The sequence below is a fragment of the Chiloscyllium plagiosum genome, chromosome 35 (assembly GCF_004010195.1).
Source record: "Chiloscyllium plagiosum isolate BGI_BamShark_2017 chromosome 35, ASM401019v2, whole genome shotgun sequence".
Taxonomy (NCBI): Eukaryota; Metazoa; Chordata; class Chondrichthyes; order Orectolobiformes; family Hemiscylliidae; genus Chiloscyllium; species Chiloscyllium plagiosum.
Genome location: NC_057744.1, coordinates 386,430 through 402,311, shown reverse-complemented (window position 1 = coordinate 402,311; position 15,882 = coordinate 386,430). Strand labels below are relative to the sequence as shown.

General features: G+C 42.2%; 1 protein-coding gene across 1 annotated transcript in view; it reads right to left on the bottom strand.

Annotated features, from left to right (window-relative positions):
• pou2f3 (POU class 2 homeobox 3) overlaps positions 1-15,882 on the bottom strand; it is a 36,289-nt gene that overhangs the window by 3,977 nt on the left and 16,430 nt on the right. Inside the window, exons 5-11 of the mRNA XM_043676398.1 lie at positions 15,295-15,386; positions 14,708-14,887; positions 9,307-9,448; positions 8,525-8,670; positions 6,229-6,390; positions 5,430-5,496; positions 2,983-3,088 (exon numbers count right to left, since the gene is read on the bottom strand). Coding sequence (XP_043532333.1) covers positions 2,983-3,088; positions 5,430-5,496; positions 6,229-6,390; positions 8,525-8,670; positions 9,307-9,448; positions 14,708-14,887; positions 15,295-15,386 — 895 coding nt within the window. The remainder of the gene's footprint in view (positions 1-2,982; positions 3,089-5,429; positions 5,497-6,228; positions 6,391-8,524; positions 8,671-9,306; positions 9,449-14,707; positions 14,888-15,294; positions 15,387-15,882) is intronic.

Sequence of the window (15,882 nt, the reverse complement as noted above, 5' to 3'; positions counted from 1 at the left end):
CATCTCACTGGAGGTCACAGGAATGGTGCTGATGATCTTCTGGACATGGATGCTGGTGGGATGGTAGGCAAAGAAAAGGGGAACCCTATCATTGTTGTAAGAGGGGGAAAAAAAAGGGTGAGGCAGACATGTAGGAGATGGGTCAGACCCAGCTGAGGGCCCTATCAACCATAGTGCTGGGAATCTTTGGATGAGGGAGAATGTGGTCACTTCAGAGGCTCCCATGTCGAAATTGGCCTCACCAGAACAAATGTGACCAAGACGAAAGAACTGAGAGAATAGAATGGAGTATTTACAGGAAGCAAGGTGCAAGGACGTATAGTCCAGGTAGCTATGGGAGTCAGTGGGTTTATACTGGATATTAGTGGCCTTTCTATCCCCAGGGTGGGGAAGTCCAGAACTAGAGGGTATAGGTTAAGGGTGAGAGGGGAATGATTTAAAAAGAACCTAGGGGACAATCTTTTCACACAGAAGGTGGTGCACGTATGGAATGGCCAGAGGAAATGGTAGACGCTGGTTCAGTTACAACTTTTAAAAGGCATCTGGATAGGTACATGATCAGGAAGGGTTTAGAGGGATATGGGCAAATGGGACTAGATTCATTTAGTATATACAGTCAGCATGGACAAGTTGGACCGAAGCATCTGATTCTGTGCCATACATCAATGATTCTGACTCTAAATGGAAACAGAAATGTCAAGGCAGGGAGGGGTCAGAGATAGCCCAGGTGAAAGGGAGGGTATAGTAAAAATTGGAAGTGAAATCAATTAACTTTTCCAATTCCGGAGGGGGAGGGGGAAAGTTGTGCTTTGGAGCCAGAATAGGACTGGAACAAAACATATTCCATGTACTGTGGAAGAATAAACTGTTTAAGACAGAATGAAGGATAGAATAACTTAAAATGACTAAAATTTAATAGCATAAGTGATAAAGTGGCTTAAGGATTAAAATGTATTTAGAGTGTTCTGCATACCCCATGTGAGTACCCATGATCACCCCTCTGACCTGAAGAAAATGAGAGCAATTAAAAGAGTTGTTAAGGGCGAGGATGAACTCAGCCAAATTGGGGGGGGGGGGGGAGAAAGGAGGTGTGGAGGTGTGGGTGGGGATGGTACAGACCTTTGCTCCGGGAAGCAGCAGGGAGCCCTTAAACCATCCTGGTAGCCCATGGATGTATAAAAGGGATTGCACATCCATGGTGAAGAGGCAGCAGCTGGATCATGTAAACTGCCTGAAGTGTCAGAGGAATCACGGATGTATGTGGACAGGGACTGGACTGGGGAGAAAGTATGTTTAGTTCCCTCAGCTCAAATCATTCATACATTTTGGGAGATTCTGGGTTCCAAGCACTGGTCCCTGTGGTACCCCACCAGTCATTGACTGCCACCTGTTTATTCCTGCTCTGCTTCCTGTCTGCCAACCAGTTCTCTATCCATGTCAGTACACTACTCCCAATCTCATGCACTTAAGCAAATCAATAATGACATCTCACTCCCATCCGCTGCTGGTCAGATGGCAGTAGTGAAAGGGTAGGAAATGTTCAGGGTGTGTGTCCGTACCCTCCCACTTGCCCAGCTGGCCAAACCCTTGGATTTTTTTTTAACATTTTGTTTCTTCATTTCTCTTTTGTATAAATGTTCACCTTCCCTTCTTTTCACTGGTGGAAGGTGGTGCTTGTGAGCAGCAGCAGCGTGGTGAATCCAGGATATCCATTCCTGGTAGCCATAGTGGCCACAACTTTATGGAAGGCTTCGTCAGTGGGCCTGATCCTCCTGGTTGGCAAAGTGGTTCCAGTTTGTTCCTCATTTAAATAGCAGCAATATGGCGCTTTGGACAGCAACTGAAGTGAGAATGTCTTCGGCGCTGGCGACTTGGTGGGTTTGGTCTGTCTCTCCTTGCTATGACAGCAATGCAGCAGTGGCTGCATGTTCAGATGCTGCCTGATTGGCTGTACTTTTCCAGCACCACACCTTTTGACTCTGCTCCTGAAATCCTTGCTTTGGCAGCCTCAGGGGCAGCAGCGTCCCACAGCCCCTCCAGATGAATTTTGTCCTAACTCAAATTATTTATTTTTATAATTTGTGCAATTAAAATGGTGCCAAACTGTGGCAACTTATACAGATCTCACTGTATTTTCTTAAAAACAAGGTGACAATAAATTGCTATTCTATTCTATTTCAGTTTTGCATGCTAATCTCTTCTGTGGAACCTTATCAAAAGTCCAAATAAACCACATTCACTGGCTTCCCCTTACCAACGCTTTTCGTTACATCCTTGATATAACTAATGATATGGTTCTTTATGGTTGAGATAATTAGAATGGGTGGGTGTGACAGTCATTGGCTTATACCTTTGTGAAGCTAAGGCAGCCGCATGTATTGTGTGGAGTCACAGTAACAGCAAAAGTAACAAGGGCTTCTATCCTGGAGTACGACAAAGCACACACTGATTTTTGAAGTCATTAGGGATGTTTCTAAAATCATTGCTACCAAGTTCTGTTTGTTTTACAGAAACATCACCCTTTTTGAAGGAGGGTGGAGGGGGGTCATGAAAGGTTTAAAGTAAGGAAGATCAGGCCTATTTTCCCGAAAATTAAAGTGAAAATTGGTCTCGTCAAAACAAAATTCAAAGGAGGCTTGACTCACTAGGATGCTGTGAAAGAGGTTTCCCTGACTGGAGAATCGTCAACAGTATCATTGTCTTAGAATAAGGGACAAGCATTTGGAACTCAGGCAATGAAATATCTTCATTGAAAGGATTGAGAGTTTTTGTATTTCTGAAGCTCACCATGTTAATCAATATTCAAGTGAAGGCTGATAAATTTTTGGGTTAAAGAGATAGGGAGATAGTGTGGTAGGACAGAGTGGAGGTAGAAATCCAGCCATGATTTTAATGGAGTGGCAGAGCAGTCTAAAGGACCAAATGCCTTTTCCAACTTCCATTTCCTATATTAAACAATTCTTCAACTGTGCAACTCCTTACCTTGGAGTGGTGCTGAGCCCAGTCTGACTGCTCAGTGAGGTGTGGACATTCCCAGTGGATGTGGTAACTGGTGATGATGGTCTGCTGGATAAACTAGAAGAAACTGCTGGGGGGGGGGAAGGGAAGAGAGGAATTGGGGAAGAAAAAGGGAGAAAAACCCATAGAATCACCCTCTACTTGAAAACTGAATGTTAGGGAGCAAAGTTTTCTCAGTTACATACAAATCATGAGCAGGAGAAGAACATTTGGTCTCTCAAACCTATTCCACCAAATATAAGAGATCATGGCTCATCTGATTATATCCTCAACTCCACACTCCTGCCTATCCCAATAACTCTGGACTCACTTGTTAATTAACAATCTAACTCCACCTGAAAATATTCAATGACCCCACCTCCTCCACAGACTCTCAAACCTCAGAAAAAGCATCTGTCTTAAATGAGAAATTCCATTGTGAATAGTATCCCTTAGTTCTAGTCTCTCCCACAGTGGGAAATGTCCTTCCAGCAAACGTTCTGTCAAGTCCCGTCAGGATTTGTGTTCCATAAAATCAACTCCCAGTCTTCTAAATCCTAATGGATACAGTACCAAACTTTCCTCATAGGATACCCACTCATTCAAGGGGAGAGGGGATTTCTGAAGAAGGGCTTTTGCCCGAAACCTCAATTTTCCTGCTCCTCGGATGCTGCCTGACCCAGTGTGCTTTTCCAGCACCACTCTAATCTCCAGCGTTTGCAGTACTCACTTTCACCAAGGGGAGGGGAGGGGAGTCAACCTTGTCTGAATTGTTTCTCTTGCATTTATATCCCCTCAAATAAAAAGAGAGGAGCTGTACAGAATGTTCCAGATGTGGTCTCACAAATGCCCTGTATGACCTTAGCAAAACATTCCTTATACCCATTCCCCTTCTAATAAATTGCAACATTCAATTTGTTTTCCTAATCACTTGACATGCCTGCATGTTTTATTTGCAATTCATGTAACAGGAAGCCCTGATGCCCCTGTTCAAGTTTTGTAATCTTTCTCCATTTAGCCTAATATGCTGCTTTTCTATTCTTTCTGCCAAAGTGGACAAGTTCACATTTCTCACATTATACTCCATCTACCAAAGAGTCTACAGGTTGATATAGATGGGAGAATAAGTTGTCAACAGGATGTAACTGATTTGTCAGCAAAATTAGCAACCATCCCTTCACCCAAGTCACCATATGTAAATAATCAAGGTCCCACCACTGATCTCCAATACATTCCAATGATTACCTCTTCCCAACCAGAAAATGATCCAATTATGCTTACTATTTCCTATTAACTAATTATTCCTCTATCCATGCTAATATGTTAACCCCTACACCAGGAGTTTGTGTTCTGCAGTAACCTTTGAATTGGCATCTAGTTATACACCTAAACATTCACCTATACCACACCTACAGGTTCCCCTTTGTCCACATTGACAGCTACTTCCTCAAATAACTAATAAAAAGTTAGTCAAAAATGATTTCCTTTCACAAAGCCATGTTAATTCTGTCTGATTGCATATTGATCTTTTAAGTTCCCTACTTATTGATTAAATTCCCTACAGTGTGGAAACAGGCCCTTCGGCCCAACCAGTCTACACCAACCTTCCGAAGAGTAACCCACTCAGACCCATTTCCCTCTGACTAATGCACCTAACTCAATGGGCAATTTAGCCTGGCCAATTCACCTGACCTGCACATCTTTGGACTGTGGGAGGAAACCGGAGCATCCAGAGGAAACCCACGCAGACACGGGGAGAACGTGCAAACTCCACAGTCACCCGAGGCTGGAATCGAACCTGGGACCCTGGTGCTGAGGCAGCAGTGCTAACCACTGAACCACCGTGCTGCCCAACGACCTTAATGCATTCCACCATTTTTCCTATGACAAATGTTAAGTTAACTGGTGTGTAGTTTCCCTCTTCTGATTCTGCCATGTCCACTATCTTCCAACCTGATGGAACTTACAGAATTTAGGGCACTTTGGAAAACTGAAACCAATGCCTATTCTGAGCAGTTACATCTTTTAGACCCAAATCCATCAGGGATTTGTCAACCTTTAGTTCTAATCATTTGTTTAGTATCATTTCCCTGACTATTGTAATGGTTTTCAGTTTCATCTCCCTGTACTAGTTAGTAAATCACACGTTCTTCCATTACTCCACAACGTCTGTACCCAGACAGTAAAGTAACTCCCTTGCGCAGGGCAGGAAGACACCAAGAAGGAAACTGGTTAACCACAGCTTGATGACTGAAGATTGTTGCTTCAAGCTAAGCAAAAAATATTTATCACCCTCACAATCTTTGTCCAATTAGAACACAAGATACTGGATTCTAAACTTTAAGTGGCTGTTTTCACCTATATAAATCTACAATGCAGTGAATTCCTGACCTGAGGTTTGATAAACCAGTGATAATCAGAGCAGCTTTTACCTGTTGCACTCAGACTGTTATGCACCTGTGTCACAATCAGAGGGTCGATGGATCCTGATGCAGAAACCTACAATAGCCAAGTTCCAGATCAATTAGGTCATAGGTTATTTTAGTGCACAACACCTTTAACAAGAGCCAATTCTATTCAATTGATTAACTGGATTAGGCAGAGTTCCTGCTGAGTGAATGAACATCCACATGGAACTAATAACATCAAAGTCGATTCCACATTTAACAAATTAGTGGCAGAAACTGCAGTGGCACATAATGTAGAGTCATAGGAATAACAGCAGTGGACTTATCACTGCCAGTTCTTCCAGGATTGAAAATTAACAATTACAGAAGTGTGGAATCTCATTCCTCCAAGTTTTAACTGTGGAGATTTGTTGTACAAAATACTTAAGAAAACATATCAAAATCAAATCTCATCCCCACAGTTTACCTGACTGATGCATTCTAAAATTCTTGTTCAGATGTAACAATCAAATTAGATTGGAGGATTGAAAAAATGATCAACTTGCTTTCCACATTGAGGGTACTGTGCTATTTCTAACTTCCACTTGCAGCAATTTGCTGAAGAAAACAGCAGATTGAAGAGACAGAGCAAGTCTGACTCATGCTGGGCACCATACTGAATAATAACTTGGCCTGGAAAGGTTTGTAAATATTCACCAGGTGATATGGGAAGAGAATAGTCGTGGTACAGAAGATAGGTATACCTAGTGAAGTAGACTTTAAGACAGGACTCAGGACAATATAAAAGCATCAATAACAGCTATCTTCAGGGAGCATGACTCACCAGCCGTGAGCTATACATTGGAGGTTTGATGGCTGGAGTAGCTGGATAGTTAATCCTCTTCTCTTTCTGGCGTCGGTTACAGAACCAGACACGAACAACTTCCTTCTCCATTGATAACTGCTCTGCAATCATCACAATTTCCTCAGAGCTGGGCTTAGAGTTCTGATGTGAAACAGATACACAATTAGGCAGATCATAGCAGTTTATAATTCTGAAATTAGCTAACAGTTTTACTGAGGTCTGATATCATCAGGGAAAAGATATGATAAACATGCAAAGGAGATTACTTGCAGGGATGTAGCTGTGTTGGAGGTAGTTCAGAGAAGGTTCACTAGGTCGATTCCAGAGATGAAGGGTCTTAGATTGAGCAGTTTAGCTCAATAATCTGAAGAGTAGAAGAATATGAGGAGAACTAATTGAGGTATAAAAGATGCTAAAAGGAATTGACAAAACAAACAGAGGATGGTTCCTCATGTGGGACAATTTAGAATAAGAGGTTTTAGCTTTGGGATAAGGGGTAGTAGATTTAAAACAGAGGATAAGAAATTACTTCTCTCAATAAGATAGTGAATCTGTGGAATTTACTACCAGAGTGTGGTGGATGTCAGGATATTGAGTAAATTTAAGGAGATAGACAGAATTTTAATTACTAATGGGTTAAAGAGTTATGGAGAATGGACAGGAAAGTGGAGTTGAAGCAGAGATAAGATCAGCCATGAACATATTGAATAGTGGAGAGGCTTGAGGGGCTGAATGGCCTACTCCAGTTCCTAGTTCTTATGTTCTTAGAACAGCCTTCCTTGATCTTGTATTCCATGTTTCTATTAACTATTTAGAACACAGTATGTTTTATTAACCACACTCTCAACTACTTTCAGTGATTTATGTAAACATATGGAGGAACATGGTGAAGTAATGCTTAACTTTTTAAGCTCTTGTTTCTCTTACTACTTTGTACCTGGGTACTTTGGTATCTAAGATGGCAGCATGTCTGGCAACATTATACACTTTTCACTGCACTCCTGTACAATAAAATCTAAATCTAAACCCAACACCAGCTAAAATGTTCTGGGGACATTATTTGGAATCCCACCACAGGATATAGCGACATCTGAATCCAATAGAAGTCTTAAATAAAAAGCTAATCTAATGGTAATGACTGTTGGTTGTTACAAGAACACATCTGGTTCACTGCTGTCCTTTGGGCAAGGAAAGCTTTTAACCTTACCTGGTCTGGACTATGTGTGACTCCAGACCCAAAATAATACTAGTGACTTAACTGCCCTCTGGGCAAATAGGGATGGAAAATTCAGATATATTGCATCTCTTGGTGTTCTCCTTTAACCAAACTTCTTGTTACTTCTTCAAATAATTCTAATAAATCTCTCAGGAATGATTTCCTCTTCATGAAGCCATTCTAACCCTACTTGATTATCCTGGTACTTCTAAATGCTCTACTATTGCATTTCCTATAACAGACCAACATTTTCCTAATGGCCAGCCTATAGTTTTTTTTTTAAAATCTCCTTATCCTTTGGAATAAAAGATATTACACTGAGTTTCGAATCCTCAGATTTTTGGCAGAAGCCAAGGATTTCTGGAAGATTACTCCAACATCTCTGTAGGTATTTCTTTTAATATTCTCAGATGCAATCCATCAAGTCCAGAGGATTTATTGACCACATATACAATTTCTATAGAGATAGCTACTATATCTATTCCCATGCCATTCTTCCCCTTCTCACTACATATTTAATATTTTTGGAATTTAAAGGTCTTCTACTTTCAAGAAGAATGCAAAGTATTTATTTAACTTTGCCATCATTTCCTGGTTCCCCATTATTCTTTTCCCAACCTTATTCTTTAAGGAGCCTATGTTCACATTGATATCTCCCCTCCTTTTTATATAAAAGATCTTATAATTTTTTATTATTACTTGATAGTTTATCTTCAAAGTTTATTTTCTTCCTCCATAATGTTTGGTCATCTTCAGTTCATTTGTAAAACATTTCCAATCATCTGGCCAATAGTGTACTTTTCTTTCAATTTGATACTATCCTCAACTTCCCTGGTTAACCATTGAGCCACCGTGCCGCCCCCATTTTTTTAAATAAAAGGAGAGAAACAAAAGCAAAAGTTAAGAACCGCAGAGGAGGGAAACACAGGCTTTTCAAAAGGCAAGGGTCAATATATTAAGTTGGAGCAAATTGTTTGTCGTGCAAATGTAAAATCCATTCACTCCCTGATCTTGGGGCTAACCCAAATTGATCAGAGATAATAGTCTCGATCTGTTCACCTCACGAAAACGCTTCTCCAGTGTTACTCGAATATTAGTCTCAATGCTTGTCCGCTTCTTCCTTTTACGACCAAGGCCCTCCAACCCGATCAGTTGTGTGGGGAGAGATGGCAGGCTGTTCAGTGTGGAATCAGAAGGAACGTTTTCTGCCAAAGAAAACAACCATTCAAATATGAAATCATTATGGGAGACAGGCACAGAGGTGTTGAAGGGAACGTGTAAATTCATCCATAATTAGAAATAACCAAATTGCTCACCGCATCATCAGAATGTTGGTGACGCAGGAGAAAGTTATAATTACAGTAAACCAAGCAATGCAGCAAAACCAAATCCCATCCCTGCAGAGAGTTCAGGACAAGTCCCAGTGTAAAAAGGGGCAAAGATCAGGAAAACCTTAATAGGGAATTTAATAAAAGGATAAACGTTAAATAAGAATACAGGATTGTAATTTAGATCACAGAGGAAAGATAAATTTGCATTTATGTGGCACTTTTCATGACCACCAGAAGTCTCAGTTAAAGCCAATGAAGTACCTCTACAGAGTGTAGCCACTATTGTAACTTGGGGAACACAACAGCTGACATGTACATGGTAGAGTCTCACAAACACAGGAACATGCAATTACAAGTAATAAGTTTAAACCTTCCCCACCACCCCAAAGTAATGTTTTAACCAGGGCAATAAACTTTGGAAGAATTTGCTGCAAGATATTTGGAATATCACAGAGTGAGGATGGTTTATTCTAATAGCCCATTGTTACCTCCTAACCAAGGGTTGCATACCTGCATCACTCAGCCACTTCTCCAACAATGGTTTGAGTTTACACATGTTCTTGAAGCTCAGGTTCAAAGCCTCAAACCGTGAAATGGTTGTTTGACTAAAATCATTTCCATAGAGCTTTCCCATTGCTAATCCAACATCACCCTGCAAAGAATCAAAGGATTTTAGCAACACAGATCAATTACAACTTTTTCCATCATGACATATTGCCATTTCCCTCCCCGAAATGAAGGGAGTGGGTTTTGACAATGTAAGGATCTGACCAGTATAATACCGATAGGCGTTGACTGTAATTAAGGAAGCTCCTATAGGCTGTTGCCCAAATTGGTTTGTGGGCAGCCTGAGTTAACTGATTTCACACCAATATAAATTTGCACTTGGGAAATTATTCTATCCTAGAATGACAAGTAATTTACAGTACAGGAGGTCATCCAGCCAGTCAAATCCTTAGCAGCTCTCTGCGAGAGCAGCTTGATTATCCCCATTCCTATACTTTGCTCCTGCGATATGTTGCTCTTTACAGTTACCCAATTCCTCTCTTAAGGCCACAATTGACCCACCTAGACCACCATCAGAGCATTCCCGATCCTAACCATTTGATGTATAAAAACATCTTGGTTCCTTTGCCATTCCTTTAAAGTTATTATCTCAAGCTGAAAATGTGTTGCTGGAAAAGCGCAGCAGGTCAGGCAGCATCCAGGGAACAGGAGATGAGGAAAGTTTGTCCAGCAGGCTAAGATAAAAGGTAGGGAGGAGGGACTTGGGGGAGGGGCTTCCGAAATGCGATAGGGAACACTCTGGAAATCAAGAGTCATCACAAATATGAAAATATTTAAATCAAACCAAAGTCCCCATCTGGGCTGGTGCCAAAATGAAAACACGCAGATTTCTGTACTCAACAAGATTATTCTAACCAAGAACAGACTAGAAACACAAATTGCTAAAATATAACTCTATTGCCATCCCTTTATAAAAATATTCCCTCGCACATACAGTCAGGTGCACAGAGACAAGACACATCACAGGTGAGAAAGGACCAAAAAAACCCATCAGTGAAGGCACAGTTCTAGCACCAGTCCTATTACAGACATTGATAGAATGTTGACCTTTGATTCTGAGGAAGTCACAAGGTTGCACCAATTCTCAACCTTTCATTTGCTAAGTGAGCATTCACCAGTGTCTCTCAGGATGGGGAAGAAAATGAGGGAGTGGAGCTAGTAGTTCTGGATTGTCTTTTACTTCTCTGCACAGAAAAGGGAAATGTTTTCACCTTCACATATTTCTGCTGTATTATCCAAACCATGTTGCAGCCATTTACCTTGAACCAATCAAGTTGTTACTGTGTTTGAATAAGTTTACACAGACACATCCCCTTTAGTTTTTCAACCAGGATCTGTATATCACTGGACACACCCACAGAGCAGAGGTGTTGTACATCTCTCCAAGTGAATGACAACTGTGCAGACAGAACACAGTTCAGATAACTTCTATCAAATTGCACATTTCCTTAGATTAAATCAGTATCCTTTTTCCACTTTAAGTCCACAGTCAAGAAAGTAAAAGTAGTCTTTGCAATCCCAGACTTGTGTACACCTTGTTAACTGCTTTCTCAACTACCTTCCTCTGTGCACATACCATCTGGTCTCCTTCCACACCCTTTAATTTTCTTCTTAAATTTATATTGCCTTCCCTATTGCTTTCAGTAGAAGTATATCATTGTAAATAGCTTGGCATTAAACTTCATTGGTCACCTGACTGCCTATTTCACCAGTATCCATGACTTTTTGGTGTATTCATTCATGGGATGTGGGTGTCACTGGCTGGGCCAACATTTGTTGCTCAAGCAAGCAGCATGTTTTTTTGTAACAAATTGTTGACTGAAGTTAAAAAGACCTGTTTTAAAATCAATGTTTGAAAGAGGGCTGTACAATTCAAAAATAAGTAACCACAGAAGCAGAGTCATACAGCGCAGAAACAGATCCTTCGGTTCAACCAGTCCATGCTGAATATAGTCCCAAACTAAACTAGTCCCCAACTGCCTGTGCCTAGCCCATATCCCTCCAAACTTTTCCTATTCATGTACACATCCAAATGTCTTTAAGTGTTGTAATTATGCCACATCCACCACTTCCTCAAAGTCCATTCCATACGTGAACCACCCTCTGCATAAAAGGTTTACCCTTCATTTCTTTTTTACAATCTCTCTCCTCTCACCTTAAAAAAAAGCCCCCAGTCTTGTAATCCCCCTTCCCAGAGAAAAGACAACTACTATTAACTCTATCTATACCTCTAATTATTTTACAACTTCTATCAGGTCATCTCTCAACTTCCTATACTCCAGTGAAAAAATATCACAGCCTACCCAACCTTTCTTTATAACTCAAACCTTCCATATCCAACAATACAGTAAATCTCTTCTGATCCCTCTCCAGCTTAATAATATTCATCCTTTAACTGGACAATCAAAACTGTACACAATACTCCAGAAGGGGCATCATCAATATCCCAGGTAAAAACACCAGATGGCCTCCTTCTTTAGAGACCGCAACTTCCCTTCCCATGTGATTAAAGATGCCCTCCATTGCATCTCGTCCACATCCCGCACCTCCGCCCTCAGACCCAACCCCTCCAACCGTAACAAGGACAGAACGCCTCCTTGGGCTCACCTTCTACCCTACCAACCTTCGCATAAACCACATCATCCGACAACATTTCCGCCACCTCCAAACGGATCCCACCACCAGGGATACATTTCCCTCCCCACCCCTTTCCGCAAAGACCGTTCCCTCTGTGACTACCTGGTCAGGTCCACACCCCCCTACAACCCACACTCCCATCCTGACACCCTCCCCTGCCACTGCAGGAATTGCAAAACCTGCGCCCACACCTCCTCCCTCACCTCCATCCAAGGCCCTAAAGGAGCCTTCCACATCCATCACAATTTTACCTGCACATCCACCAGTATCATTTATTGTATCCATTGCTCCCGACGCAGTGTCCTCTACATTGGGGAGACTGGGCGCCTCCTAGCAGAGCGCTTTAGGGAACATCTCTGGGACACCCGCACCAATCAACCACACCGCCCTGTGGCCCAACATTTCAACTCCCCCTCCCACTCAGCCGAGGACATGGAGGTCCTGGGTCTCCTTCACCGCCGCTCCCTCACCATCCAACGTCTCATCTTCCGCCTCTGAACACTTCAACCCCAGGCCATCAATGTGGACTTCACCAGTTTCCTCATTTCCCCTTCCCCCACCTTACCCCAGTTCCAATCACTCTCTATTCCTGATGAAGAGCTTTTGCTCCTCAGATGCTGCCTAACCTGCTGTGCTTTTCCAGCACCACTCTAATCTATCACCAGTATCCTGTACAAATTTAACACAACCTCTCAACAAGTCATTACAGCAGTAATCAGAGTTTGAGTGGCTGATGACTCAGAGTCAAAGGGGTGTTCAGATACAGCTTTTGCGGACGACAAGAGGTTGGTTGATACTTGTTACTAGTCGATAACCAATGACAGAGCACGTGAGAGAGAAAGCGGCTGTTAGCATGCAATTGCTGTGCAAGCATCCTCAGAACAGCTGTGTGCACACAGTTTAGAAAATCCACTTCAACCATAGAACCTGGGAAGACACTACTGAACTCACTTTCCAGTGTGTCCTCCTCTGCCTATAACTCTCAAACAGAGTAAAACAGGTTAAGAGGATTATCATTTTAATTAACAGAGTTGCGTTCTGACAGTTATAACTAGGAGACAGTGAGGTCTGCAGATACTGGAGATCAGAGTTGAGAGTGTGTTGCTGGAAAAGCACAGCAGGTCATGCAGCATCAGAAATGAAGGGCTCCAGCCCAAAACGTCGATTTTCCTGCTCCTCGGATGCTGCCTGACCTGCTGTGCTTTCCCAGCACCACTCTGACCATTATAACTGGTCCATATTTTCTATGGAATTTGGAAAAAAAAACAGTAAATTGGGGAATGGTGTGTACTTTTTAAAATCTTTAACCTTTAATGATGACTTTGGATATAGCAAGGTTTCATTTCCAGCATGGTACCCCACTGATTTAACCACCCATCTTCGCTGCCCTGGAGAAGGTAGTACTGAGCTGCCTACTTCAAACAGTTTAGTCCATTTGCTGTAGGTTGGCCCACAATGCTGAAGAAGGGCCTGTGCCCGAAACGTCGAATCTCCTGTTCCCTGGATGCTGCCTGACCTGCTGTGCTGTTCCAGCAATAAAGTTTCAACTTTGATCTCCAGCATCTGCAGACCTCACTTTCTCCACAATGCTGTTCAGGATTTTGATGCAGAAACAGTGAAGGAAACAATGCTGATACATTTCAGAGTCAGGATGTTGTGTGGCTGAGGGAAACTTGCAGTCGGTGCTATCCTTGTTGTCTGTGTACTTCTCTATAGTAATGGCCTTGGGTTTGGAATGGGCTAAGGGTGCTTGGTACGCTTCTGCAATGCCTCTTGTAGATGGTACATACTACTATAACAGAGTGCCAATCAAGCAGACTGCTTTGCCCTGGATAGTGTCAAGCATCTAGTGTTGTTAATGGAAAGCAGGTTTGTAGATGGTGGACAGGCTTGACAGAAATCAGGAGATTCATTACTCACTGCAGGATTCCCAGCTCCTGACCTGCTCTTGTAACAACAATATTTGTATGGCTATAACAATTTAGATTCTAGTCAATTGTAGCTCCTGGATCTTGATAGTGGGAGGTTCAGCAATTGTAATACCATTAAATGTTGCCTGGTAATGGTTAAATTCTCTTTTGCTGGGGATAGCCATTGCCTGGCACTTGTGTGGTACAAACGTTACTTGCCACTCATTGGCTTAAACCCAGATATTGTCTGGGTCTTGTGCATTTGAACATGGTCATCTTCAGGATTTAAGGATATGCAATCATCGGTGAACATCCCCACTTCTGATATTATGATGGAAGGAATGTCATTGGTGAAACAGCTAAAGATGGTTGGGCCTAGGACACTATCCTAAGGAGCTCCTTCAGAGATGTCCTGGAGCTCAGATGACTGAGCTGTTACAACCAAGGCCATCTTCCTATGTGCCAGGTACAGCTCCAGCCAGCGGAGAGTTACAGGTGCTAATCCTGTGGCTGCTGATGACCCATAGCACTTTACGGATACCCAGGTTTGATTCATTACATTAAGAGTTGGAACGTATCACAGTTAGAAAATGAATGGGAAGGACTCTGGAACTAGGTTTCCTTCTGATTGGTTAGGCATGATTAGCAGGTTAACTGACCCTGATTGTGCCCAAGCATTCCTCAGGGCAGAGACATCTGCAGAGACACCAAAACTCCACCACTCATCAAGTTTAAAAGGTTCCAGTTAGTCAGATATAAGTAGAGCTCCTACAGTAGCCCAAATGCCATCTTATTACCTGTGTGAACCCCAGTTTAATCCGCCTTTGCTTAAATGTCTTTGCAAATTGTTCGAGCTCCTCCAGGTCGCTGGGTTCATCTGTCTGGATAGATGTAATATGTTTTGGGGCAATGTGTTTTGGAAGAGTTTCCAAATGAGACTCCAAAGCTGAGCCCACTAGACCTGGCCGAATGACTGCCTGCAAAACCAGAACAAGTTCAGTTCACCAATTCAGAAAGATTACACTAACAGAGTCATGCAGAGAAACTAACTTGTATTCTCCACAAGCAGGGTTTTTACAATCTAGAAATAGTGTTTGCACAACAAATCAAATTTCTAATTGTCAAAAACTCAATTATATTCAAACAGACTGATACCAAAAGTGTCAATCTGGTATTAATCCCAACTACTACATTTGTGCACAGTCAGTTGTCACTGGCACTTAATATTTCAGACTGTGCTGCAGTCCTGTAGTGCCGGAGTCATCCAGCAGATGGAAGGAGCTCTCAGGATTTAGGTCAAAGTTAAGAACTGTCCCCTTCAACTCTGAGCAAAAAACTGCTTTGGACTGAAATAGTTATGCAATAGTTTGTGGAGCACACTGACCTGTGGAGTGATCCCCACGCCAGGCTGTGGTGGCAGGAGGCCACTCTGTGATTGTGAGGACAATGGCAACAGGTTTGCAGATTGCAGCGAACCTAGGAAAATATTTATAAATCACAAACCATAACCAAAACAAAATCAATTAAACAGTACATTAAAAACATCCACTGGAACATCAACCTCGAATATCCTCAGGATCAGTACCAGGATGGATGGAGGATGGGGGGGTGGGGGGAAGGGAGAACATTGGGAAGGTGTGGGACCCTCTTGTTCCAATTGCTCCTGGTGCTGCTGGAGGTGGAGCAGGGAACTGACAGGCGGGATCTCCATCGCATCCTACAGTTCTTGTCTCTTTCCTACTCAGCTGAAAACTGCAAACTGTTACAAAAATCCTAGAGCAGGAGCAGGTGTTCCCAAAATTATATCAAATTGTTATCACCCCTCAGCAAGAAGTGTGAGAATTGAGGAGGGGAATGTTATCAGGAGGTTTCAGATTATTTTAAATATGTGTTCTGACCTGCTAGAGGTTCAGGCCTTTGTGATGTTGCCATTCAAACCATTCCCATATTTTTTAAAAAAGGTGTAAACCTT